The sequence below is a fragment of the Fonsecaea erecta genome (assembly GCF_001651985.1).
Source record: "Fonsecaea erecta strain CBS 125763 chromosome Unknown Scaff3, whole genome shotgun sequence".
NCBI classification, from domain to species: domain Eukaryota; kingdom Fungi; phylum Ascomycota; class Eurotiomycetes; order Chaetothyriales; family Herpotrichiellaceae; genus Fonsecaea; species Fonsecaea erecta.
Window position 1 is genome coordinate 3,888,630 of NW_017387246.1, and position 26,849 is coordinate 3,915,478.

The window sequence follows — 26,849 nt, forward strand, 5'->3', positions numbered from 1 at the left end:
AATAGTGACCTTCAACCTCGGTTTCTTGACCCAGTTGGTTTCTGATTTTGCGCTTGCGGTGATGGCGACAATGAATCATCTTCTCGCCAAATATCCCGCTCCAGCTGTTCTATACTGTAAGGCTTGATGTTCGGATCCTTGGGGGGATCAGGAATCAGGAATTTCCCAATAACTTCACCAAATACTCTCGTAAGAAAGACTTGTCGATTTTTCCGGTCCTCGTTCATTGTGACGCTGTACTTGAAAAGATCTTCGGCATACAAGTCTGTCAGCTTTGCTTCTTGCAAGGCTGCCCTTGCCGCTAGCTCTCGCTCGTGAGGCGGATATTCGTGCAACGGCTTTTTCATCTTATCCTCCATCGCTTTAGGTAGAGCCATTTGCTCCAGTGTTGGAGCAGGTCGATTGGGGTTGAATAGCGACGAGAGAGGCGGAATGGGCTGATTGTTGCGTTTGGCCTCATCAACCTCGGCCTCATAGTCCATCATCCTGTGATACAGCTTGTCAGCGTGCATCTGGATCTTTTCCTCGTCCTCCACAGAACTGGTCGCGCTCGTCATGTATCCCAAAGCTTGCAGGAATTTGGCTTGCAATGTATAGCAGCGGTTGAAGGCCTTTGTCTCCTCATGGCACATAGTCATCCTACCACGTAATCGGTCTGCCACATTGCCGCCCTTGAAGCAGATTTGTTGCATCTCCTCTTCGAACGCGCAGTTCTCCAGCGCAGCTTTGTGTATAGACTGATTTCGGTCTTTTCGTGCCGAAAGCACTCTTTCCACAGGCGTCGACGTAGCTGCAATGATCTCATCCTGAGGAATGTAGGTCTTCCAGATATGTTTGTATCGGCCATCTTGAAAAAGCGATTCTTTTGGCAAAGGATTGTCCTTGGGAGGCTGCGCTGCATCTGGAAGGGTCCGTTCGGGCGGCTTGATGGCAGGATTGGGCTTTTCTGCAGGCTCTGATGGTTCCAAAGGAGCTTCGGCGGGCACGTATGGACGGGGCTGTTGTGCTTTCAAGAATTGCTTCAAGTCGTCGTCGAGGGCTTTTGCGGGATCATCTTGGTTGCTCCTCCCTCCCCAGAACCAGCCCATTTCTCTAGAGAACTAACTGCCTGAGATGTTCAGATCAAGTGTGACAGAAGAAGATCCATAATCCACCTCCCGGCCATTGTAGCTTGTCCTGCCTTGGTCGTGATCCCAAACTGTTATTGAGTCTCGGGGATCCAGAAATCATTTCTCCGCAGCTCAGCGCCAAGATAGGCTCACGACTCGACCAAATTGGGTCAAAAGTGTGGCTGCCCTGTGCGCCACCCCGGCACTCCAGCTACTCAATCACTCATGTCCTTCGAGTCTGGGTGATGAAAATGATGCTCGAGGCACAAAAATACGGCATTTCTTCCTTATCGGCTGCTCTTACTGGAGTTTATACAACACAGCCGCTGTTGTGAAGGAGGTTACTAAGGGAGCTGCTCAATCAAGCTGTGGAATTCTGTTAAAGCAGCATTTCTGAGTCAACTCTCTGGGTCTAGCATCCTTCCTGTCCAAAAGCGAGTACTCTGTCCCAACCCTATTAACTACTCCGTATACGTCTTGCGTTACGTCTCCCTAGTCCCGCCGATACACAAGCTCCGAGTATTCGTTGCAGACATACCAATCCAAAGAGCCATAATCGACTGCAAGGAGCTCTCTTGAGCAGCCCCTCCTGTGGTGGAAGTCGAATGACCTTGCTGCTTGGGCTCGCATGAAAGGTGGATAGGCCAGCTCTATGTCTCTCTTGTGGTATAACTCTCGTCACCCCATGCAACACACACCCTTCAACATATCTCACGCTCTTGATACCTGAGGAATGAGCGCAGCCAGATCAGTGGACAGATTGGCCTCCAGGTCGATTTGCACGTCCTTCCCATCAACCAGACCAAAATAGTAGGATAGATCCCTGCTACCAAACGCTCGAACTTCAAAACCGTCACCGAGGAACTCAAACTGTTCAGTTTGTTCCAATATTCAACATTGTAGTCCTCGAACCTCGGTCTCTCAAGCAGCTTCAGGTATGTGAGACGACTACCCGGAAACATCGGCAGCGGGCCGTCCACACGTCCTTGTTTAAACCAACTGCTACACCCAGACACCCATGACGTTCGCTGCAGGTAGAGGTCCGCATGTTCCTTAATTGGGAAATGACTTCGGGTTCTGGAGTTAGCGATTTGATGCGGCCGACTTGCATCTTGTCGATGATCTGGAGGATGTATCGCGCCAGTGACTCCAAGATAGGTAGGAAGGACCCATGGCAAGTGGCCCGCAAGGCCCATCCATCATATAGTAGTTAGGGACTGATCTGAGCGTTAGCATACTGAGGTCAGTCCAGAAGGAGTAGAGCCATACTGCTTGGAGGAGCCACCGAAATGTACGAAGTGGCTTCATCACGCCACCATTTGCCTCGAGGGGCAAGCATGGGATCCATGTGGTGTCGAATATTTGTGTCCAGCACATCAGCACATTAGTAAACAAATCAAACACCTTCAGAATGATGGCATACCCAGTTGTACATATAATAACAACGACTTGATGCTCTTGGCCGCTGTGGTCGATGAACCCTGCAGGAGTGATGGCCTCCATAAACTGAGTGAAGACAGTCACATTTTCCTGATTCAAAGCTTCCAGAAACCCATTTCCGGGCGGTAAGTCACCAATTAACAAAAATGAGTCGGGGCCTCCAAGGTATACAGGCACCTACAGTTGGTCTCCGGCATCCCACATCAAAATATTTTGAGATAGTCACCTCAAACAACGCCTCGTCATGTGCCAGTCATTTCAGAAATTGCGTACTGAATGCTTCATTAATAAGAAGCTGAACAGCGATGACACAAACCACTCACCTCCTGGGCTGCTTTTGATTCCGGGGTATTCTTCAAAATGAACTTGAATCGTTGGTTTAGCTCGGGCTCAATCATTCTTGAACGCTCCAGGTAGAGTTTTGGATTGTCCTTGAAAAGCTGCTGTTCGGGTGTGTCTAGTAAGTCAGCTTTAAGCCAATCTCATATGGGGCGGTCTCGTACATTCGAAGTTCCCACCACCCTCGAAGGCGAATCTCTGCGCGAAGCCAGCTGTAATCCGAGTGGGCGATCTAGTCCAAGTAAAGAGGTGTTCCACTTCAGCAATCTTTGCGACAATCTGGATTCCGTTGCTGCCAGTTCCAATGGCCGCGACTTTCTTGCCCTTAAGGGTTGAGCCCTTCGTTGAAGTGTGCACTGTGTTGGAGGGCTCCTTGAAATGAATGAAGACCAGGAATATCTGGCCACTTCCGGTTACTAATCGACCATTAACATACGCCGTAGAAGACTTTGATGGGACCTATCTCAAGATGCCGCCGCTGTTGATCAATACATGGCACGTATCGGTTGATTCAGCTCCATGCTCTTCGTCTTGGACTCAAACATGCAAAAGACCGTCTTCCTGATCCCATTTTGCTGCAACCATTTTATGCTGAAGTTTACACAACTCCGCTCTTATTGTCCTTCTCTTGGGACAACGAGGACTTCTATCTCGTGTCAAAGGGTTTGTTCTTAACTACGGTAACTTTGACCTTTCAGCTTTACCCTCTCTGCGACAGTTAGATCTCCCAGAGACTCCAATCTTGAACTACGAGGATACCGAGAAAGTCCTCAATGCATACTTGCCTAGTCGCACACCTGATCAGAGAAAGGCCGCCACCATCTCGACCGCGTACAACAAGCTCAACGACTTATTTCCGGCGTTGTTCTTGGTTGGAACTGCAGATTGCTCGTTAGATGATAGCATCTTGATTGCGTCGCGGTGGCATCTGACGGGAAATGAGGCAATTGTGAAATTCGTCCTAGGCGCCTGCCATGGCTTCGTGACATTCAATGGCCATGTTGTTGAGGTAATACATCAGGGCTGGGACATCATGCTTCAGTTTCTTCAGATGAAATTTGCGGCATCGTGAGACTCAATTTCTATATTCAGGGACATTAGTCGCGTTAGAAACTTCTCATTATACGACATACTTCGCAATTGCGCCCACGGTTGGACATAGAGAAATTTGGTGAGACTCAACCGTATCAAGATATATAGAGAGGACTCAACTACACCTAACCAAGAGAGAACATTCCTCTTCGTAGATGTTCAACATAAGATGTCATTGGCAAGGCTGCATCAGAATCCGTCAACAACACTGATCTCGCCCGGTGACTCTATCCGCCAATTCGCCAAATAAGCCAAGTTCACACGTGGCTGTGGCAACACCAGAAAATCATCATGGAAAGTATCTGTTTGATCGTAAATTTCGTCGATGGCACATAGAGTCTTCGAAGTACGTAGAGCTTCCGAGAACAAAGCAGCAAAAGACCGGAACCTTCTGGGACTAGTACAGCCCATCTTCGGTTAGCTCATCAAAATAGAAGTGGGACCAACCCGCTTTTGGACTATCCGAGGCAAGGCTCGACCACCCTCTCCAAATCCTTCCTTCGAGCAAGCCGAGGAGGGGAGAGAGTTTGTGTGGTGAGCGCTCAAACAGCTTTTGTTGCTGGGCTGCCAGACCACGCTGGTAGCTGATAAGACGGTGATCACGGTCATCCTCGCCTTGATGCAAGTTGAGAGACGGGAATATAGGCCGGGATCCTGGGACCACGCAGAGGCCGACATGGCCGCGTCGCAAGAACTCGTTGCCCTTGTGACAGGGGCGAACGGTGTCACCGGCGACTATTTGGTCCAAAAGCTCGCCTCGGAGTCTCACTGGACCGAGATCATCGCAACTTCACGTCGACGGCCGTTCCGGCTCCCAGAGGATCCCCGTGTGGTATTTGGCCAGGCCGACCTCGACGCCGATGTCGCCTCGATCACACAGGCGCTTCGGGACATGGGCGCGACCAAAGTGACGCACTTCTTCCACATGGCGTACGTCCACCACGACGCGTTCGAGAAGCAATACGAATACAACGTGAAGTTTTTCATTAACATCCTGACCGCAGTGGATGACCTCAACAAAAACACTCTCCAACGCGTCGTGCTCCAGAACGGGGCCAAGTACTACGGCTTTCACTTCAAAGCTCCGCCCAAGGAACCCATTACCGAAGACCTTGGCCGGCTCGGGCTCGGAGGCCCGCCCAACTTCTACTATCCCCAAGAAGACTTTATGTTTGACCTCCAGAAAGGAAGAAAGTGGACCTGGTCGGCGACGCGGCCGTTTTTGATCAGTGGATTTAGCTTTGGTTGGCCTTTTCTTTTCACATGATCATGGATCTCATTGCAGGAATTGCCATAAAACCATTGGGCTTTCAAAGACTGACTTTCCAGCAGGGAGCGGACAGTCATTTACGTGCACGGCCGCCTTGTATTTCACCATGCAAAAGTATCTCGGCGAGCCGGCAGTATTTTCAATGCCAGTCGAGGGCGAAGGGTGCTACGAGAAGCGACAGGACTTCTCCTCGGCGGCGAACATCGCAGCTTTCACCACCCACCTTGCCCTCCACCCAAATGCCCAAAACCAATCATACAACATTGTCGACGCGGACCCGAAGGGAATCACGTTCAGGGAGATTTGGGAGAGCATGTGTCAGTACTTCGGGGTTCCAGTAACAACCAGAGCTGGGTTTGATGTCGAAGCCGATATCGAGTCGAAATTGAAGCGCGGCGTCTGGGGGGAGCTGGTGGCGAAGCACGGCGGCGACAAGGACGCTTGCGACAAGTTTGCGACGTGGTCCTTTTTCGGATGGGTCATGAAATATGCCACCTGGGGCGCTTCGGTCAGTATGGAAAAAGCCGCACGGGAGCTTGGTTGGACAACCCGTTTCGATACAAGAAAAAACCTGGCTAAAATATTCGACACGATGAAACAGGAGGGGGAGCTTCTCCAGCTCTAGCGATGCATAAAATTACATAGACTACACTATTATCATTACCGACTGCTTTGAATGCTCTGGAACCGATTCCGACTGAAGGAAATTTGTAGGTGTCATCGAGATCCCCATGTCAAAGAAACACCATCCGAGTCAAAACGTACCCGGTCAGCCCTCGTGCCTCATCTGCGCCTCCGAATTAGGGGCCTGGATCCATGGCTGATCCAGGTTCATGGGGAACCATTCTGCAAGCCAATGAGTGTCCACGAGGGAGAAGTACCGAATGGGGATTTCACCGAAATTCAACTCCGTCATATAACGCTGTTCTTCTATCACGCCGGTAGGGGGCGGCGAGAACGAAAGCGGCCGCAGGTGCGTGGGCCCAGCCTCGGCCGAATGCCATCGGACGGCCTGGGCAGGTTCTGCAGAAATTCGAGGGCTCGGTCGACGCAGAACTTGAAAAGAGGGTATAACCAGCGGGCGGCGTTCCAGTATTTACAATGCTCTCCGAGTATCAACAGGCCAAGTTGAATTTTGTTGATAGCGATGCACGCCCGGCTAGAGTCTCGTGGATCATCCTTTACTTCCTCGAGATAGGTGATGAGCGCGCTGACGAGGGAGGTGTTTCTATGTCAATATCAATATCCCGTCAATCATCATTGCTATCTCTTGCACGAACTCATATTGTCACTTACCAAAAAAGTGGCTGTACTTCAATACGTCCGATGAGAGAAGTTCCTCAAATAACGGCCACGCCATACAGAATTAGCCACGGAAAGTCCATCGATGGCACAGCCTCGCTGGCAAGGCTGCACCACGACCCCATGACCAGATCATTGTAAAGAAACTAACTCCCAATAGTGTGTCACAGAGAGCTGATAGTGGTTTCCCCATCTACCGGCCGCGGAATAGCACAATGTCCGAGGTTGGCCGTCTGTATCCATAACCATGTATGTATACAGTCATTGCTGAGAGTCCAGCAAAACCTGGGGTGTTTTATGTCCACTTGCACCGTGTCTTCATTTAATTTGGCCAGGTACGTTCACCTACCTATCTCTGACGACCACGTAGTGATTTCCTGAACCACGATCAATAAATGGCGGACTTTGACAATATCCCTGACCTCGACTCCTTGCCGGAAGTCGAGGGCAACCCCCAAGGCTGTGCCTGGGGTCTCTTCGACAAGGACGGGACAAAGGACCACCTTGGCTGCTTCAATCTGCTCACACTCGTTGTGAAGGAGGAGGTCTAAGAGGATGCCCGCGAGGGCATCTCAATTTCCCTCAATTGGGCGCTGAATGTGATTGGCAAGCCCGGCCACGGGCGACAGCCAACCGAGCATATATCGTTATCGACGCCAAACTTACCTTAAACATCCATAGTTTCGACGACGAGGTGGTTTGTAACACGCAGGCCTCAAGCCAGTGGGACAGCTTCGTTCATTACTGTCATCAGCCTTTAGAGCTGTGCTATAATGGCTCAAGACCGATAACGGAGAACCTCACAAGGATTTAGGGACTCTAATAAGAGTCTTCCCACGCTGAACGATTGGCACGAAGGGTTGCTTGGTCGGGCGGGGGTTTGATTTACGGATCCAGTACAGCTGCTTCGACAATGTCCCTATTTCTGTCCGGGATCTAGAAGCGGTGGCGGCCCATTAAAGCACCAAGTTCAAGGACGGCGACATCCTTTTGGTCAGGACGGGGTTCATCGGGGACCTGTGTGCCGCCGACATTGATGAACGAACAAAGCTCCTCGGCACCCATAATACAGTTGGAGTCAAGGTGAGTCTGGAAACCGCTCGGTGGCTCTGGAATCGCCACTTTAGTGCCGTGGTGGGCGATGCCATTGCGTTCGAGTCGCTGCCATTACAGATTGAAGAAGCAAGGGAAAGGCCAGGAGGTTATAATCGACTAGGTATGAGGATGCTGAAGCGAGATCATCGCCGACGCTGACCTGCTTGACAGTATTTACATGAATAACTCTGGCCTTTTCGGGTATGCCCATTGCTGAGTTATGGGACATGAAGACGTTGGGCGAGTATTGTGCGAAGGCAAAACCATACGAGTTCTCCTTACTTCGGCGCCGTTGAATTATGCAGGGTCCGTCGGCTCTCCTCCGAATGCGATCGCGAAGCTTTAAGACAGTAAGGCTTCATTCACAGGCAGGCAGGTGGACGGTGCTGTATGTGTTGAGGTTGATGCCCACATTCTCTGTGGTTAGATAAACCTCTAACCTGCGTCTATTCAGGCTGAATAACATAGAGCTAGTGTTGCGAACGTCAACGAGAAGATTAAAAAGGGGATCTTTTGCGAAGCACAGTATATGCAGATACCATACGAAAACCTATCGTCAAACTAACGCCAGACCATACCTGTCCAACGAGGTATTCTCGAGACCCATTTCTTTTACATGTTTTTGTCTACTCTCTCGTACATCGCCCATTCGGCGAGCGTGAGTAACCGTTACCAAAATGAATGGTCCGTACATTTCCGCCTAGCGTGAGGCTATTTAAAAGATGATGAACAATGGAGGCCGTAAAGAGAGGTATCTGAAAAGATGAAATTTTGTACTAAATGCCCCTAAATTTCCTGCACCGAGGGCATGTCTATTTTGTAGGTAGAGCGACCGGAACGCGCCGGATTCAGGTCGAGAGGGCAGAAATTGAACAGATTCGAGACCCGAAGATCTGGGATCTGCTCGGGCGGCTCGGGTATGTGTCGATATGCGTCAGTTGTCGATTAGCCCCCTTTCTGCTGGGGAAGTTACAAGAACAATGCGGCAGCAACCGCGGCAATTGCCAGGCCTGCCATTGAGCCCTCGATCCGCGAAGCAGCCCCCGGGAAGGAAGTCGCCGCGGAAATACCAGATCCACTTTGGGTGGCAGTTTCGGTTGCCGTTGCAGAAGCAGACCCAGAGGGTGCCTCGTTCGCACCAGTTGCAGAAGCCCCGGAAGTACCGCTGGGGCTGCCGGCTCCTGTCGTGGCTGTGGCGCTGCCGCCGCTTGGAGTGGTCGATGATCCGGATCCGCTGTGCATAGTCGAGGTGCTGTTGCTGCCCTTGGAGGTGGTGGACACAGTCGAAGAGTTGGAGGACGAGGAGCCCGTGTAACCCGCGGTCGAGTTGCAGGCGAGGTTGTAGAGGGGTTGACCATTCTCGCTGACACCAAACGATGGAGAAGCTCCGTCATCGTTCAGGATATACCACCAGAAATCGATGCCGCGGTTTTCGAGCGCACAAGCAACCTGTTGCCAGTACTCTTCAGCTGCATCAACACCCGGAACAGCGAGATTGGAGACGGGTCCAGAGACAGGGTAGCCAGTCTCGGTGATCCAGATTGGCTTCCCTTGGGCAACGGCGGCAACTCTGTCATAGGCTTGGAAGAACAGGAACGCGTTGTTGTCGATGTCGTTGGAATCGGTGGTCTGGAAGTAGGGATATTCATCGAGACCGAGAAAATCACAGTTTGAGATAACTTCGGCATTGGAGCCGTTGACATAAACATTCCAGGTGTCAACGTGACCGACTGGCTTGGAAGCAAGGGACGTGCCCTTGATGGCGTCCCTGACCTGACCAATATAAGTGACCAGGACATCGGGGGATTGGCCAATGCCGCTGTTGGCAGCAATGCCAGTGGGCGAGATCCGGTAGAGGTCCTCACTGCCAACGGAAATGCCCACAACCAGGTCGGCAAAAGCCGAGCCGTACTGGGAGATGGCAGACTGGAGGGCACTGATCTCGTTGTTGAAGGTCGCTTGATCTTCTGACGCCCAGAGGCCCAACAGCAGTGTCGTGTTGGTGTCAAGAGCAGCCTGGAAGGCAGAACTTGGGGAGTTGGTCGTCCCCTCCTGAATCATTGTGTACAATCTTGCACTGGTAAAGTCACTGGTGCCGGCCAGAGACGCTGCAGTCTTGAATTGGCTGACGAACGAGTCGTAGGTTTGACCTTGAGAGGCGTAGTTGAACCCCTTGACAGCGGCAAGGGCGGTGGACGCGCCACCGAGGACGGCAAGGAGGGAGCCCTTCATGTTGATGGAGAAGCGAGGGGTTTTGTTCAAACAAATATCAAGGAAGGAATAGGGAAGAAGACGGTGTAAAATGAATGACTGAAGCAAGACAATCAAAGGGCAAGAAGGGTGAACAAAAGACTGAAAAAAAGACGCAGTTGAGGAAAAATCAAGCAAGGGAGAAAGAGTTGCGCGTACCTCATGGCTATTTACACATTCCCCATTATTATACTCAGCCTAACAGTCCACATGTGGGGGATGTTCAGGGGGGCTGACTTAGTCTGAGACATTCAAGTGGTTCGGTTGATCGGTACCTGCATCATGTGGCGCCGGTGGCGTGCCTATCAAGCGACGCCACCTACTGGCCCCGTGCTTCGAGACTCCGGGTAAGCTGTGAGTGGTTAGTCCTCGCCGGGACGTTTGGGTAATGTTTTGATCAAAGGATGGGGGCCGTATAGTAGTTTGTAGTTTGCTATAAAGGCGGACGTCAGACAGCCATCAACACCTCTTCCATATCTGGTAGAAATGCCAAGAAGCCATGGACCCACACTGCCGGGGTATATACGAAGTACGCGCATATAAAGCCAGGGATGCCCTTTGCGGTTGTACTTGGCTTTTCGTAGGTATTGATATCGTGTTGAGAGTATCTTTTGTCGTGAGTAGGATACGTTGTGTAGAAGTGCATATTGCGATACTTACAAGCTCAGATTCGACTGGACACCTATGGGACCTTCCAGTGACATCACGGGCGGAGCATACCTGATTCGCTGAATATGCACTGTCAGAAGCAGAGAAGGCCCGAGTCGATCAGACGATAGGGCAAAGATAGTACCAAGATGTTGCCTAATGATATCATATATTATAGCCCCTAGCCAACGTTCAATAGGGGTATTGGGAGGAAATACAAGGCATAAGGGGTGGTATGATTTGTAACGGAACGGTATTGGTGTATTGTAATTACAGTGTCAGGCTTTAGAACGTAAACGCTCACGTGGTGACGTTTTGTTGACGCGTGTCGGCGCCCAGAGAAGATGGTCCCACTGACTCGTACTGACCGCGACGAGATCCTCAAGGCCCGCCACAGTCACCATCTGCGAACATTATCTTCGCAAACAATCACAGCCGCCAGATCCGCCTCGCACATACACTGTCTCATCGAATCCTCAAGACCTCAATGGTCTCCACAAATTGCCATGGCTTCTTCCAGTCGGCAAGATCGGGCGCTGATGCGCCAGCGTGGTGCTGGGTTTGTTTACCTTGTTCGAACAGCATATACTGAAGGCGACACTGACAATGTTAGATCGCGCGCCGTCGCACCTACCGACTTCGGGCTCAGCTTTGGTCTAGGAGATAACAGGTTGGAGCGTCAACAGATGCGACAAAGGGGCGCTGGGTATGCTAGCTTGGTGCCTCATTCGACTCTCGCTGACATCCCTCGGCCAGGACTCGGAAGATTGACAATGTCGACTTCGGATTTTCCTTTCCCACTCCAACAGAGCGGTCGCGCACAAAGACGCCCCAATCTCGAAGGTCTAATTCCCGCCAGCCGTCGAACGCACCAGCTAGACGAAGCCGAGAACCGACCTCCGCAAGATCTACCAGAGGAAATTCGAGCAGACAGAATTCGGCTCAGCCTATAGCGCCTGTACCGGAGCAGGAAGCAATACAACCGGACGACGGGCAGAGAGCACCAAGTACTCGATCTAGCAAAAGGAGGAAAATATCCCCCGCTGTTGTTACGCCTACCCCACAACCTCCGACAGATGTCTCCAGGCCAGTAGCCTCAAATCACGCTTCAGTGAGGCGCACTTCCTCGCGGACCTTCACCATTGCGGAAGACGACGATGCAGGAGCGCCTCCCTCCGGAACGCAGGTCGTAGAACACCCTCAGACATCTCCCCTGTCCGTACCGCACGACGAGCACGAGAAGGAGAATGAGACGCCCAATACCTTGAAATTGAAGACAGACGCCTCGGATTCAGATTTACAAACTACAAAAAGCGGGCGGATGCTGCTTCCACCGCTTGTCTTGGATGAAGACATGGCCGAATCTGCTTCGGAAGCGTCAGGAGCGGACGGTGAAGAGACGGGCCAAGGATTGACGAAGGACGACATATTACCCGATACGGACGTGCCCGCTGCATCTGGACGGCAAAAGCGACGAAAACGAAAATCCGTTACGTTCGAGCGCCGGAGACGTCGTTCATCTACTCAGAGTCGATCTGTTAACGCATCAAAAGGCCTCACGCCTGCGGCTGTTTCTTCCCGGGCTCCATCGGAAGAAGCTCCATTACTTGGGGCCGAGCCTCTCGCAGACCGGATCACCATGTATAGCAAACTTGCGATGACGAGGGATAGAAGAGCAGTGACTCCGGTCTCCGACCGGGAACGAACCCCCAGCCAAGGACAGGAGGAAGATGACTCGTACGTGGAGCAGAGCTCTTCTGAAGCAGAGACGCCTGCTGCAAGTATGAAGAGCAAGAGAAAGGCTCGGCGACCAAACTCCAGAGACGGATCCGCCGAAGTTTCTAAGGGCAACAAAGGCAGACCGACTTTCCCGATTCTCACTCACCGACTGGCTAATGTGTCGACCTTGCCGACTATCTACGAGGATGGTGAAGACCCAATGGGGAATACTCTCCCTGATGTTGCAAATCATCGGGCTCAACCAAACGTGGTGGACGTGCTAGCCCAGATCTGTCGCGAGACAATCTCAAACGCGATCGACCGCCTAGGCGAAACGACGCAGCCCAATAAACGGACTTCACTGAATAACAAAAGGAGCGCCCTCGAAGCATTCGGTAAGGACCTCGATGACGAATTGTTCGCCATGTCTGAGGCTGTAGAAAACCGCATCAACCTGGAAGCTCGCGTTCGGAAGACTAGACGGGAGAAAGGAGCACTGCAAACGGAATATATCGAACTGAGAAAAGAACGAGAACAGGTTGCGTTGAAGTGTGATGCGCTCAGGCGACGGCACTGGCAGTGCGAAGAGTCTACCAGAAAGAAGTGGACGGTCAGCGAGGCGGTTCGACGTGTGGAGCAAGAGATGGACCGCAATCCAGACGCCGACGAAGGTATCGAGTTCCTGATACGAAGCGTGACGGCGGGGGTCAGCAGTGCCTCCGGACACGGTATCTTGGATCAAGTCAAGTCGTTCAATGCTCAGCTGGAAAACATGGCACTGATTTTGGAAGGCGGCAACGTTGTTTGATGTTGCTTATTGATGATGTATCACGAGGTAAACAATCTGAGACGAATGGCCATGGATGGACTATGCTTCTACCAAACCCTATACTTTGATATACGGCTTGTCACTGCAGTTCTCACTGCAGTTCTCGCTTATCAGAGCAGGACACTGGGTATATAGAGACGACACGTTGAGAGAATGACAGTCAAGTCTACCATTGACGCTTTGTTTACCACGAAGGTATCTAATACATTAAGGTATCCTCGACGAGGGCTAGTGAGGCTGAAGTTGTTCCGATAGCGGAGACTTCGCAAAGCTTCTCCAACGGGAAATGTTTTCTACTCCGCTTCGCGCACCAGCAATAGAGTCTTCTGTCTTTAAAGAAGTCTCGTAGACTCGCTGCAGATATGGCAGGCCGAACGTTGCGGATAGGTATGCGCTCCCACCCCCAGGATATATCGATCCTCACACTGACATGCACACCTCCAAACAGGTCTCATCCCCGGCGACGGGATTGGACGCGAAGTCATTCCGGTACGAATCGCACGAGCCCATTGACTGCTCCATTCGAGCTATGTTCATGTCTGACACACAAGCTTCCAGGCAGGGAAACGCATCCTCGAGTCACTCCCCGCGTCGCTGGGTTTGAAGTTCTCCTTCGTCGACCTCGATGCCGGCTTCGAGTGCTTCCAGCGCACTGGCACCGCTCTGCCAGACAAGACGGTCGAGACGCTGCAGAAAGAATGTGACGGCGCCTTGTTCGGGGCTGTGAGGTGAGCAATGTACCAATCATCTGGGCGAAAGAGCCATGCATTGCATCTCTATGTTGCTGTTGTTGGAAGAATGACACTCCATCCCCTTCTGGTTGCTCGTGCACTCTCAATGCTCACTTCGAAATCCAACCGACTGACCATTCTGCCTCCGCTTCCTCTGTCCGAACAGCTCCCCTACCACCAAAGTCCAGGGCTACACGTCCCCGATCGTGGCTCTGCGCAAGAAACTGTCCCTGTACGCCAATGTCCGCCCTTGCAAAACTACCCTGTCCCCAGCCTTCCAGTCGCCCGTCCCGCACCCCATCGACATGGTCATCGTGCGCGAAAACACCGAGGATCTGTACGTGAAGGAAGAGAAGACCTACAGCGACGGTGAGGGCGGCGAGATCGCCGAGGCCATCAAGCGGATATCGAGCAAAGCGAGCTGGCGCATCGCCAACATTGCGGGCGAGATCGCACTGCGACGACAGCGGATGCGGGAGCAGCAGCAGCAGGAGGGGCCCTCGGCGGAGAAAAAGCAGGGCATGGTGACCATCACGCACAAATCCAACGTGCTCTCCCAGACGGACGGCCTCTTCCGATCCACCGCGCGAGAGTGCCTCTCGCAACCACAGTTCTCGTCTCTGAAGATCGAGGAGCAGATCGTCGACAGCATGGTGTACAAGCTGTTCCTGCAGCCGCAGTACTACGACGTGATCGTTGCGCCCAACCTGTACGGCGACCTGCTGAGCGACGGCGCCGCCGCTCTGGTCGGGTCGCTGGGCCTGGTGCCCAGCGCCAACGTCGGCGAGGGCATCATCATCGGCGAGCCTTGCCACGGCTCCGCCCCGGACATCGAGGGCAAGGGTATCGCCAACCCCATCGCAACCATCCGCAGCGTCGGCGTCATGCTGGAGTTCTTGGACCTGCCCGACGCCGCCCAGGCCGTGTACAACGCCGTGGACGCCTCCTTGGGAGAGGGCAAGTTTGTTTCGCCTGATCTGGGCGGCAAGGCAACCACGCAAGAGGTGGTCGATGACATTGTCAAGAGACTCTAGAGCTCGTGGAGAGGAACAAGATGCTGCAGAAGTGGGCCTGAAAAGTATGAATCAAGACTAGAGAAGCTGCGAGAGGTCCAGGGCTTGCACGCCCTCCTTTCGCTTATTAGAAGACGAACAGGAAAGAAAGGGGCTCCAAAATTCGAAAAGTTTCAAAGGTACACACAAACAACTACATTACGCCGGGGAGAATTGTGACTCGTAGAGGTGTTAACTAGCAGAGAGACGCTCCCGATGCGGACAGCGTCAAGCAACGAAAAGGTTAGTTAGCCTCCCACATACAGCCTGACTGCTTTGCTCAAGTTCAAAGCCAATGCTTAACAAGCCTCCGCCATCATATCTTGTGTTGGCGAGCATTTGGAAGATAGCGGCATTGAGAGAGCTGGCAGAGCCTATACTCGGAGTAAACATGAAGGGCCGCAGCTCGTATCGAACTGTTTCTGCGGATGGTATATCATAAACATGTATGACATTAATAGCTATACATTCCCACTGGGTCATGATCCCCCAGTCAACCCATTCCCAGGGCTTCAAATTTTGAAACTGCACATCGTCGGAACCGCCATGCGATCTAGTCGGCGCCGCTTTCCTGGTGACCAAGACAAACATGTGTTGCAGAAACTAGGAGGTCCAGGACGAACGCTCTGTTCATATATGCCATCGTCCAAAACCAACGATTCGATCCCTCATTATTGCTTCTTTGTCGCGAGCTGCCCTTGCTCCTTGTCGAATGCCGCGTACGTGACTTGCAAACTGGCCACACCGGAGATGGCAACATATAAGATGAGTAAGAGCAGGAAGCCGACGAGGTAGCCCATGAAGATTCCTGCGCGAACACGTTAGCAGATGGCGGAATCAAGTTTGAGCGACAGACACAGCTAAATAGAAGGGAACAACGAGAGAACGCACCGGGAGTGAAAAATTGATACTTATCAAACAGTGGCCCGTCGATCATGGTCTGGTTATTGCCGGTCTTGTTGGCCGCAGCATGCAACCCGAGATCTCGTTTCAGATCGAGATGCATGTTTTCTTGTATTTCGGAGTTCATGTCATATTCCGCGGCTTCTTTTTCGCCCGCTCCTTGAGCCACCAGCATTTCATCTTGCGAGCGGCTTGTAGTGTACAACACCGTGTAGTTCTGCGTGGGCAGCAGATCTATCACAGAGGCCAAGAATGCGTCATTCGACGAGAGGTCGTTAGCTCTGTTCGAGCCAGCCGATGGCGCCGGGAGGACAAGCTCGAGCAGGCGCGGTGCTGGGGTTAACTCTTTCGTGGGAATACCTTCTTTCGAGGCGTCGATGGAGGCGGTCGAGACACCGCATTTCGTTTTCAATACATCTACCCACGTAGAGCTGTCGAGGCGACCGAAGACGTCTGGGACCGTCAAGCTGCTCCGGATAGCCGACCCTTTCGACTGGGACGGCGACAACGCTCTCGTAAGTAATGGCGTGGATCTCTGAGAATTGGAGTAGTCTTTAGCAGACACTCCAGGTTGCGACACCAGGATGTAGTAGTCTGACGGGCACGAGGAGAGGGTCAATGCGATATCGGAGGTCAGGAGAGGTGCGGACTGGACGTGGGAGGTCGTTGCTAGAAGTCTGCTTTCACGGCGGACAATGATCAGTTGAGATATGCCTGAACGTGAGGGTGGATGTTAACGTACTCTGAGGTTGAGAACATGAAGAAGGGCGCGGTGTCAAGATAGCCATGGGCGCATTCAGCGGCCAGCGCCAAAGCGCACAGTCGAAAGAGACGCATAGCGCTGAGGTTGGCTGAGGATTGTCGTCGTCTAGCAGTCGACGGAGGTAGGCTGGTCTTGAAGCTTTGATATGATGCATGAGAGCGCAACCTGCACCTGGAGTTCTACCGCTTCATCGTATACCCAGGGCGCAGCTAGTCGGCCAATCGGAGAAGCAGATATCTAGGCACTTTTTTCATGTTTGCACTCTCCGATAAGCCTGGACGTCGATAAATTTTCCCACTGAGCTCGACCTCAATCTAATGTTGCGTTCTTCTTTACATCTTCATTGCTGATTCCTGCAACCTGCAGGCTTCCCATCACGAGTACATAACGACAGGGGTGCAAACCCCTCTTTCTGGATATTTGTTCACTGATGATAGCGACACCAGAGTGGTTGTTGTCGCCTCTGTCCTTGGATGTCGTTTATTTCTACCCGTTTCAAGGTATCTATGATCCGTCTCTTATGCTTCTGTGTTTCCTCTTCACACGAAATGCACTCACGCAAAAGCATTGCATATGATGATACAAATTCTAGCTGATTCACTTATTTTGGTCGAGACCATTTATTAATGAGTCAATGCGAATAACCGTTTCTTTCCCCTTCTGAGATTCATTCTGTCCTGATCCATTTCGAGTTCTGCTGTCTCCCTTTCGACCCTGCTGACTCTTTTCGAAGGCTAGGGAATGTACAAATGCAGTTGGTCCCAATGCCAACATGGTTTTGAATTTCCGATCAGTGGCTTAAAGGATTGTCCTTGCGTGTCTTTCTAGAGCAAGGAGGCCACCTTGAATATCACCTATCCAGCCCCACTTCTTTTTCCGTATGGCTTCTTGCCCTGCCGCTGCTTCGGCGTCAACTTTTTCTATCAGTTTCGATGCTGCGAGTTGACTGTCATTTCCGCGTTGGCACACGAAATACACTGGCGGAAACTGGAGGTTTTCGCCAGTATCGTCGTCTGTCTCTCGTGCTGGGCTCGGAGGTATCTCATCGGACTGGCCTATTGGCTTCCCGGGGTAACTGTCATGCCTTCTGGTCACAGGTATGTGTGACTCTTGATTAATGAACCCTGCATCGTCTGCTAGCTCTCTTGCCGGGCTCGGTGGTATCTCATCGGACTGGCCTATTGGCTTCCCGGGGTAACTGTCATGCCGTCTGGCCACAGGGACATGTGACTCTTGATCGATCATGCCTCCGTCTGGTCCCACTACATTAGAGGGACTAAGCTCTGGTCCAGCTTCGAGAACAGCAAAGGCATCGCTTCCCTGCCTTAGAATCTTCGAAAGGGGTATATTTAAACTGTCCCGAACCTTCGGGCCGAGTTCGTACTCGTGTTCCTCGCGCACGTCGACCACAATAGGCCTGCTGTTTCTTTTACCTCTTTGGTCCTGCTGTGCTCCGACCTTGGCGTGCTCGCGTAGGAAGTCTCTTGCGTGGACTCTATATTTCATGTCGAGAAGTTTGTGGCCTTCAAAAACGCCACAAAATGCTTGGTAGTCCAGTCTCCCGGCCGAGATCACTTCTGCTGTGATCTTGCTCAGACCTTTAGTGGCCAGAGCCTCGTCATCGCCGCATGCGACACAATCTTTCCGCCGGCCTCGGAGGCGGAGCGTGCGGAACATATTTCGTGGATCGGCGGTGTAGGTGTCGTACAGAAGCATGGTGTGTATTTTCTTTTGTCCAGACGTTTCCACCGAAGATCCCGTGTTATCCAGACGCTCTCCTGCTGTGTCTTGACGACAGAGATGGCCGCCGCTTGTGATTATCTTGATAGCCTCGCCGGCCATCAAAGTCCCTACCATGCCGACGACAGGACCCAAAATCCCAACCTCACTGCACCCTCGCACCGTTTCCGGGGCTGGGGGACGAGGGAATACACAGCGATAGCAAGGTCCCTTCTCGTCTCCTTCGGAGGAAGTAGGGGGGGAGTTGAGGACAATGAGCGTACCCTCACCCCTTTGTGCCGCACCGCTAACAAGCACTTTCCTCAGCACCACGCACGCGTCAGAGATTAAATAGCGCGTTGCGGGGTTGTCTGTGCAGTCGAGCACAAGATCGTACTGTGCCGCGATGTCCAGAACATTGCTCGCACTGGCCGATTCCTCGTGGCAGACGTAGGTAATATCCGTGTTCAGCTCTCGACATCTTGCGGCCGCAGACTGGACTTTGCTCTGACCCAGTCGTGCAGCAGATTCGGTGTGGACAATCTGACGATGAAGATTGCTGATTTCCACGTTATCGCCATCCATAAGACCCAATGTACCGATTCCTGCACCGGCTAAGTACAGTGCAGCGGGTGAGCCGAGCCCTCCCAGTCCGACTATAAGGACTTTGGAGGCTAACAGAAATTCTTGGCCGCGAAGTCGGATTTGAGGCACGAGCATTTGGCGGTTGTATCTGCCAGAAGCGAGAGATGGAGCAGGGAGAAGAGGAGATGAAGATGGCTGGATTTCTGGCCTTGAGGGTAGAGAGGTGGATTGTTCTTCACGATACATTCTTGAACCTGGCTGTGGGCGGATTTGGGGATCCGACATGTCCATGGCTTTTGTTTTTGATTTTTCGACAGATTGGGCGTGCATCGGAGGCAATGGGTTGGCCTCGGGCGAAGGCATAGACCTATCTACACCTCAGTCAACGATCCGCTGAGTTGAAAGAATAGAAGAAACAAATGGTGTACAATAAAACAAGAGCATTCATTTATGACGTTTCCGGTCTGGTTCCCAGCAGCGTGTAATCATGTGGTCACCTGAAACGCGGGCGACTGTCCTCCTGGAGGAGACCGTTTGTCTGCCCCTGAGGTGGCTATATCCATACATAGACCAATAGACCATACCCCTCAGCCCATTCTGTCTCGTTGGTGGGTATCATGTCATATTTGTAGGTCAACACCAAGATTCTCCGGCATTTCCGGACAAGGTTCGGCCAGTTTCGGCAAAACAAATTTCCCGGCGTCGCAGAGAAAGGCATGTGCAGAAATAATGGCGTCGGACTTACTCGTCTTCTGGTTCGATCAGGTCGGGAAGATGATCTGCCTTCTCCTTGCCTTCCAGGACGTTGTATACGGCAGTAAGTAGAGGGAAGTCCCTCTCCATTCCCTTGTACTTGAGAAATTTGTTCACTTCGTGGGCCGTTAACGCTCCTTGCAGCTTCTGACCATTCAGTTCTCTTTCTTGAATCTCCTCGATTGATTTGCCTTCTTGGATGCTCATTTTGGCGCACCGAAAGTTGCGGCCACCAGAACACGAGGTAATCAAGTCTGCAACGCCCGCTGACTCGACGGTGAAAGTGTCAGATTGAATTGTATGAGGGAAGAATCTGTTTCCAAACTCTCTCATCTCCAGGAGGCCAATTCGCATGACTGCTGCTTTGGCATTGTCACCCCAGCCCAAGCCGTCGACCCAACCGGCAGCCACAGCAACGACGTTCTTCAAAGCACCACCCAGAGAGACGCCGGCCACATCAGAGACTACTCGCACGTGGAAGTATCGACGGTGGAACAGCTTTTTCAACGTGTCATGGTCGATGGAGTGATATTCGGCGGGCAGGGGCGTGAGCTGGACTTTTGATGGCTTGCCGGAGACATCCTTGTGTACCAATTTGGTCAAATCAACGTGGCTGGAAGCCGGGCTGGGTCCTTGAGACGTGGCGGGTGTAGGTGATTGTGAGTCCATCAGCGGCGGGTCGTACGCAACAGTCGTTTCACTGAATTTCTCCTGGGCCACTTCACTGGCGATGTTTGCTCCAGACAAAGCACCACAATATATGCCTAATTCCTGTCCAATGGTCTCGGAGAACAAGCTGATGGAGGATTCGTGGACATTGACACCTTTGATGCACGAGATGCCTCGGGCGAAGGGTAGGATATGGCCGCGGAGCTGTTTGCATAGGTTGATAATAAATTGGTGAGGGAGATTGAATATCAGGATGGTAGAATTCTTGACCGAGTCGACCAGGCTAGGATTGGCAACGACGTTATGGGGTAGCGCGATTCCAGGAAGGTATTTAACATTCTCGTGGAAAGCGTTTATGAGAGTTGAGAGCTTTTGCTTTCCTTTGCTGAACTCGGAGGACTCGTCGTAGTGCTTTGAACCCTTGTCCAGTTCGACCTGCTCTTCATAAACCCACATCTGCACCTCCCGTTCGAAAAGCTCGGGGTGTTCCAGTGTGTTCTCTCCCACGAGTTTGGCAATCGTCGATCCCCTGTCTACGTCAGTGAGGATCTTGTAGAGGAGGCATAGGCATTACCAGTTTCCGGAACCGATCACTGTGACCTTGTGTTTCTTCGCAAAAGGTGTTAGAGCAGACATCTTCACCCGAAGCCCGTCCATGGTGACGGGGCTGCTGTGTCTTGGGACGGCCGAGAGCAAATGCGAGGGGACAAAAAGTTTAGAGAAGCGAAGAAATAAAGGCGGGCGAGACGGCAACAGCATCCAGTGCTGGATAGCTGCGAGCAAGGAAATTGGACAGCAATTCTCACTGCGAAATTTGGTGAGTGGTGGGCTGGACGCAAAAGGATCTGGGCAAAATGTTGGTCAACTCAACATCTCGCGTGACGCAGGAACATTTCTTAACAGGAAAGGTTTATTGAGGTTAACGAGTCCAGCTGATCTTTTACTGCCCGCTAGTAGTGGGGAAGAACACAGCTCCACCAGGCCAACGAATTCTGTTTCCAGGGCTAAAGGTGCCTAGATTGCCAGGGAGTTAGGCTTCCAGGGCTCCCGAATGGGCACCGAGGAACCCCCCGCGCTTGCTTATCGATAAGGAGGAAAGCCTGGTGGTCCCGATATGACGCATTGCCTTTCGCCCGCGAGAACGATAGATGGGCTACCGCAAGTGACTGCACTAATGGCCGAGTACAAATTGCTTCAGGCCAGCGCAAGCCGTAAATACAATATGACTGATGGCGCAGAGGAGTCACTAACCTCTGGGCATAACTATGTCTCAATGTTTAGAGGTTGCCCCGTTGTAGACTCAAAAGTCGCTCGTACGTCCCTCTGCTGGACAGTCCAGCCATCAAGACAAATCAGAGGAGGAGTGTGGAAGATCTGCTCATTCGACCGCCTATTCCCGTGTCTTGGTCCGTAGTTTCTCCACACATATAGGATCATCGTCGTTCGATTTCCCTCGCCTATCCGCACGTGCAACCGGTGATCAGACTCGCAAAAGAAACACTTGAACACTTCTGATTCTCCCAGACTATAACCATACTTCTCAAACCGCGTGCGAATGGCGAATGTCTGCCATATGTCGTTGTCGATTCCAATTGTAGGATTTAGATGTAGGCACACGTTCCGGACCAAGAGGTGCGCCATAGCCTTCACTGATTGTGCCGATTTCGCCATTATCTCCATTCGACTTGCCAGTATCAGTTCGCCGCCTACTATACTACCCGTGCCTCGTTCATTCGAGAAATACCGTAGCGGTCAACGCCACCGGTATTTAGGGAAGATACGGGCAAGCCGTAGTCGGGGCCAAACTCATCGGCTCGTAAGATCAAATCAACCACTCCACGGCTTACTCGTATCTTTTTATACTGTATCGCGTTGATAGAATGGCAGTATGATAATACCGTATCCGTCAACGTGTGGAGACGCTGACGTGGACACTTATAATCGGCGTATTTCCTCTTCCGCCAGAGATACAGAAGGACGCAGGTGCGGCATGTTAGATATCCCGGGTGATCGAGTTCCAGCAGTTGTAGAAAGCGTATCTTGTTGGCTTTATCATTATTAAGCATCAAGTCGAGGTGGGAATTAAGAAGACCACGAAGTCGTCGACGCGAGAGGCTCAGTAAGACCTGGGATTGCTGGGGCGGAAAGCTCGCAACATGGAGAATGAGCTCGTTAGGAAGTTTGAGGATTGGAATATGCTCGGCTTTGTCGACGGGACCCTTCTGTGGCTCCTTTCATTAGCTTCGCAGTCCTTTCCGGAATTCTCGGCGCCGTCGATGAGACTTACGGTTTGAGGGCTCTTCTTCTGCACGGAGGTAAGACATCGACGCAGCCAGAACCACCATTTCCTACCCCCAGGTTGCTCTGTCATCTGTTGCGAATCTCAGGGAGCAGGGAAGTGGCATCGCAAAAGGAAGCGATTTGCAGGGCTGTGGGCGTTCAGGGCTGTTGGAAGGGTGGTCCTGCAAGTTCACAGTTCCTGAGAACGCCCAGGTACTGCGGTGTAGGGTAGGATTGTAAGTCAGGTATGAGAGTCGGCGTGACAGATTGGTGGCAGCGTGAAGAGGATAGTGTGCTCGATGCCGGGTTCCACTAGTCTACTTATGGTTACTGTGTTAGCGCCACCGCAGCCTAGTGGTCACCACCGACTCGCGTACCCGGACATACGCCAATCGACTCGTTCACCAAAGAGCCATCAGTGATGCAAGAGTTTGTTTTCAGCCACTCAGGACTGGTGGGAGATCCTCTGTGGGGGAGCAGTGTCAAGCGCCAATAATTGGCCGGTTGTATACCAATTCACCATACCCTTAGTTTGTGTTTCCTTTTGTGCTAAAAATTTGGACATATTACTGCTTCTTCAATTTGTGTGCTTCACAAGCTCCAAATCGACCAACCAGGGCCTATGCATGAAGTCCTCGTGTCCCATAATGGAGGCGTTGACGAACAGTGTTTCCTTGCCCGCGTCCAGCTGATAATCATCTTGGCTGCAGTGACTTGTTACAGCACATTTATTGAGCTTCAGCTTTTCCAGTCTCGCACGCTTTCCCTGGGCGGTCTCGTCCGAGTCGGATGTTGTGATTCGGAGCGCAGCCAGTCTCTCAACAACTGGCGAGTTTTCGTTGTTAATGGCGGTGAAGTGGGATGGCTGATCAATCCCGCTGTCTTTCCAGGTCACGACCCTTGCACCCCAACCCTCGTGGATATGGCCAAAGCAGTGGACACGGGGTCGGGCACGGGCTATGGCGATGAAAAGATCGGGGCAGCCTGCGCGTTCACGGCCGTGTGTCATGTCCATGATGCCTTTGGGAGGGCCGTGCGTCATGACGATGTCGGTGTCTTCCTCGATATCGAAACGGCGCCCGTTGTTTGGGTGATATTGAAAGCCCCAAGGCCCGAAGGCTGGAGTGTACGGGCTGGCATAAACTTTTAGCAGCGCTCCATGCTCAAGTGTAAAATAGTGGGTTCCCTCGTCCAAAAAGACGATGCCCTCACTCCTTGCGTCCTCGAATAATTGTCTTGCTTGCCCCAGGCTTCCGTATTCTCGAGCCACAATCTCGGGTTCTAGGGGTTGTGATGCCTCTGCAAGTTTGGCTTCGAAGGCAGCAATATCCATGGTAAAATCATGGTTCCCAGCGATGACTAATTTGAGCGGAGCGTCAAGCTTCTTGAGCATCTCGATTGAATTTCGAAATTCATCTAGCTTTGAGCCGTCCGTGAGGTCACCACAGTGTAGGGCCACATCCACTCGCTGTGGAGGTCGATCTTCAGAGCCGAAATCTTTGCCGTGTGTGTCGGACAGGACGAGGAGCCTCGTCCGAATTTTCTCTGGCATTGTAGAGTAATCGAAAAGTGTGGAGGAGAGAGTTTGATGTCGAGGGATCAAACTTCTAATGGTGAGAGACTGGTTTCAGTGTTGAAAGGCTGATTGCTCAGCTTGAGAGATCAGGTTAGGTCCTCAAGGTGTGCAATAAAGCGTGAAATCCAGGACTTTCGTAAAGAAGCAGGACGCAGTCGCTCGATGCGAAACCTCCTGACCTTAAGGTGGGAATAGGAGGGTTAATTTATTGTCAATTAGACATTTCTGGGATGAACGGAACCGCTGTCTGTGGAAGCATATTAACACGGTCAACCAGTCACGGAGCGTATACACACATAAGTGGATGGAAGTCTCTCACTACGAAGAGTTTGGTAGAGAGGTGAATGTGTGGTTGATTTCGCATATTTCCACGGTATGAGCCCGAGAGACATGTATTCAGCCACCTGCGCCCTGTGGATCACTTTAGGTGGTTGCTGCAAAAGCGGGATATGCCTTCCTCAACACTCTCCTATTCGCTTACTGAAGTTTTCTTCTGCCCGAGAGCTTCACTGTATGGCCACGCCTGGTTGATAGTTGGGATGCGTATGTTCCATGCTAGCCTCCCCACCCTAGATTTCTGGAGTGTTATCGGACCGGCGGTTGTGCACGGTATGGTGCATGAGGACGAGTTCGACAAAACACGTTTGAAGGAAATAGTATTGACCCGATCCAATGAGCAAGTCTTCGCAAATTCACCGTCTTCGACTACACATGATGTAGTATTCTCCGTCTCGACCTTTTCGGCGCTACTGCAGCTTTCAATCTACCAGGCACGCAGCGACAGGGGGGTGTCTCAAGCCTGTCGGCGGGGATTCCCTACAAAGCACAATGCCTGGAGAGGAGCCCAGTCCGATCACATTAAGCAGTTGTGAAGGGCCGAATTTTCATCATCTACTAGTATTGCGAAGGGTCTGATTTCACCTGCCACTGTTGGCCGATCCATGACGCCATCGTCGGGGATCGACATATATTATGTCAGTGCAAGCTCCAACGCTCGCCTCGAAGTCGATTCCATTCGCAGAGTCTCTTTGGCGATTCGTCTGCTAGCAGAACACTCAGCAGGTGTTTGTCTCGGTTGAAACACCAACAAGGCTAAAGCGGATACGTCGAAAAAGGGGTTGCCAAGGCTTGGGACATCGCTTGTCATGGACCACCACATATTGCGAACTGCCTACCAAGAACATATTGCTGACGCGTGAGAGGTTGATGGAGAAAAACCAAGTATTGACATACTTTGTGAAGAGACTTGCTAGCTTAGACCGGGTGCTTGAACCCTCCTGACAACAGGGTCGTAGTCGAAGCCTGTACACGAGAACTCTTTGACCAGCATCTGCTCGTGCCTTGGTCGACCTTGATTTCGGCCAACGATATCTTTCTGTGATGAAGCAAACAGCTTCTGTCCGATCTCTTTGTCAACAAACATTATCACAACCTCCTGGATTCGCCATCCCGCAGAAAAATCTCTCCTCTTTATGTCCGGAATGTCTTTCACATTGGCTTGGCCCTTCACTCATCGTCGTCGTCCGTGGAAGGGGCAGGAGGGGTAGGAAGGGGAAACGTCCAAGCCTCCATCTGCGTAGGGATGTCCCAGATTCTCATCTCTCCACTCAGTCGGATGTAGGAACTGTGAGCGATGGGGCATTCATCGTTGAAGCAGAATGACGGTGTGGTGGTGTTGGGTTTGAAACACATGACTGGGTCGCCGTGCGTGAGATTCACCTTGAACCAACAGCCTCCGGCCACCAAGACGATTTGTCGGCGCGAGAGGCATGGATACTCGCCCTGCCACAAGACGTTTCTGGCTGGTCTTCCGGTAGCGTCCTCGGTGCCACCATCTTCACGAAGCATACGGATGTCCGCACTAAAATTCCAGCGATTAGTATGGCTTGTAAGTGAGCGACACTACGAAAAACTTACAATGTCGTGTCTGCATGTGTGAAGATGAGGATGCTCTCGTCGTCGTCTTCAATAAGCTCAGTCGGACTAGGGGCTAAGTCAGCTGAGGAACGCCGTGATATGAGGAAAGGACAAACATGACAAGGTTGACCGGAGTCTGGTCATCGTCGACTTTCAAACTGACTCCACACCTGCAATATGTGTCAGTGTTGCTCAGACGACAGTCAAGCCGACAGGCCGGTGAGACTTACAGAGGACGATGGTCATGGAACCAGGATCGTTTCAGCTCCATGACCGAGACAACCCATGGGCGTGTGGGCCGACCAGGCAGAGAAAGCACAGTGTTGGACATGCAGGGTCTCTTGGGACTGATGGGGGCATCATCTTCAGAGCCTACGCCATCAGCAAGTTGCTCATCCTGAACAAAGAGAAAGATGTGATTGAAGTTATGTTTATATATTGACTTACTTTCAATCTTCAAGAAGGAGCGTTTGTTCGATGCTTTATCAGAGACACCTGGGTCGCTGTGGTCTTCCGCCTGTTTCCGTGTGAGCCGAGCAGTGACTTCAAGGGGCAAGGGAGAGGCAGACAGTCACCTTGATATCTGAAGTCGGGTGACACATGGTTACGGTTTTCAGTTTGATGGCGCGGCTTGTTTCTGATAGTCGTGCGGGTGGAAGTTATCAGGTTGATAGAAAGTGGCGCGGTGGTAGAGATGAAAGAAGAGAGACGTCGCGTTCAGAAAAATATTTAAGGCAAAAACAAAAACAGGAGAAAGAGGCAGTGAAGAGAATTATTTCACTGCCGGACCTGTGAATCAGCGACGCAT

General features: G+C 51.8%; 11 protein-coding genes across 11 annotated transcripts; 3 read left to right on the forward strand and 8 right to left on the reverse strand.

The window, feature by feature from the left end:
* Positions 1-11: 11 nt before the first annotated feature.
* On the reverse strand, positions 12-1,088 carry AYL99_04657 (hypothetical protein; the record flags this gene model as incomplete). Its single annotated transcript, XM_018836171.1, has 1 exon — positions 12-1,088. The coding sequence occupies one exon, from the start codon at positions 1,086-1,088 to the stop codon at positions 12-14; it is 1,077 nt and encodes a 358-aa protein (XP_018695821.1).
* Positions 1,089-2,791: 1,703 nt separating this feature from the next.
* AYL99_04658 (hypothetical protein) lies at positions 2,792-3,473 on the reverse strand (the record flags this gene model as incomplete). Its single annotated transcript, XM_018836172.1, has 4 exons — positions 2,792-2,821; positions 2,873-3,006; positions 3,053-3,304; positions 3,443-3,473. 4 exons carry the CDS (start codon positions 3,471-3,473, stop codon positions 2,792-2,794), a joined length of 447 nt encoding a protein of 148 aa, XP_018695822.1.
* A 1,183-nt stretch (positions 3,474-4,656) lies between these two features.
* On the forward strand, positions 4,657-5,875 carry AYL99_04659 (hypothetical protein; the record flags this gene model as incomplete). The annotated part of the gene is made up of 2 exons (XM_018836173.1): positions 4,657-5,224; positions 5,313-5,875. The coding sequence occupies 2 exons, from the start codon at positions 4,657-4,659 to the stop codon at positions 5,873-5,875; spliced, it is 1,131 nt and encodes a 376-aa protein (XP_018695823.1).
* A 2,741-nt stretch (positions 5,876-8,616) lies between these two features.
* On the reverse strand, positions 8,617-9,879 carry AYL99_04660 (hypothetical protein; the record flags this gene model as incomplete). Its single annotated transcript, XM_018836174.1, has 1 exon — positions 8,617-9,879. The coding sequence occupies one exon, from the start codon at positions 9,877-9,879 to the stop codon at positions 8,617-8,619; it is 1,263 nt and encodes a 420-aa protein (XP_018695824.1).
* A 1,172-nt stretch (positions 9,880-11,051) lies between these two features.
* On the forward strand, positions 11,052-13,072 carry AYL99_04661 (hypothetical protein; the record flags this gene model as incomplete). The annotated part of the gene is made up of 3 exons (XM_018836175.1): positions 11,052-11,104; positions 11,159-11,251; positions 11,302-13,072. 3 exons carry the CDS (start codon positions 11,052-11,054, stop codon positions 13,070-13,072), a joined length of 1,917 nt encoding a protein of 638 aa, XP_018695825.1.
* A 383-nt stretch (positions 13,073-13,455) lies between these two features.
* AYL99_04662 (hypothetical protein) lies at positions 13,456-14,858 on the forward strand (the record flags this gene model as incomplete). Its single annotated transcript, XM_018836176.1, has 4 exons — positions 13,456-13,480; positions 13,542-13,582; positions 13,652-13,821; positions 13,991-14,858. 4 exons carry the CDS (start codon positions 13,456-13,458, stop codon positions 14,856-14,858), a joined length of 1,104 nt encoding a protein of 367 aa, XP_018695826.1.
* Positions 14,859-15,547: 689 nt separating this feature from the next.
* On the reverse strand, positions 15,548-16,616 carry AYL99_04663 (hypothetical protein; the record flags this gene model as incomplete). Its single annotated transcript, XM_018836177.1, has 3 exons — positions 15,548-15,684; positions 15,768-16,456; positions 16,522-16,616. 3 exons carry the CDS (start codon positions 16,614-16,616, stop codon positions 15,548-15,550), a joined length of 921 nt encoding a protein of 306 aa, XP_018695827.1.
* A 724-nt stretch (positions 16,617-17,340) lies between these two features.
* AYL99_04664 (molybdopterin biosynthesis protein MoeB) lies at positions 17,341-19,209 on the reverse strand (the record flags this gene model as incomplete). The annotated part of the gene is made up of 1 exon (XM_018836178.1): positions 17,341-19,209. The coding sequence occupies one exon, from the start codon at positions 19,207-19,209 to the stop codon at positions 17,341-17,343; it is 1,869 nt and encodes a 622-aa protein (XP_018695828.1).
* Positions 19,210-19,587: 378 nt separating this feature from the next.
* On the reverse strand, positions 19,588-20,925 carry AYL99_04665 (hypothetical protein; the record flags this gene model as incomplete). The annotated part of the gene is made up of 2 exons (XM_018836179.1): positions 19,588-20,797; positions 20,843-20,925. 2 exons carry the CDS (start codon positions 20,923-20,925, stop codon positions 19,588-19,590), a joined length of 1,293 nt encoding a protein of 430 aa, XP_018695829.1.
* A 2,200-nt stretch (positions 20,926-23,125) lies between these two features.
* AYL99_04666 (hypothetical protein) lies at positions 23,126-24,100 on the reverse strand (the record flags this gene model as incomplete). The annotated part of the gene is made up of 1 exon (XM_018836180.1): positions 23,126-24,100. The coding sequence occupies one exon, from the start codon at positions 24,098-24,100 to the stop codon at positions 23,126-23,128; it is 975 nt and encodes a 324-aa protein (XP_018695830.1).
* Positions 24,101-25,630: 1,530 nt separating this feature from the next.
* On the reverse strand, positions 25,631-26,643 carry AYL99_04667 (hypothetical protein; the record flags this gene model as incomplete). The annotated part of the gene is made up of 6 exons (XM_018836181.1): positions 25,631-25,985; positions 26,042-26,107; positions 26,158-26,211; positions 26,272-26,413; positions 26,489-26,558; positions 26,617-26,643. The coding sequence occupies 6 exons, from the start codon at positions 26,641-26,643 to the stop codon at positions 25,631-25,633; spliced, it is 714 nt and encodes a 237-aa protein (XP_018695831.1).
* Between the last annotated feature and the right edge of the window lie 206 nt (positions 26,644-26,849).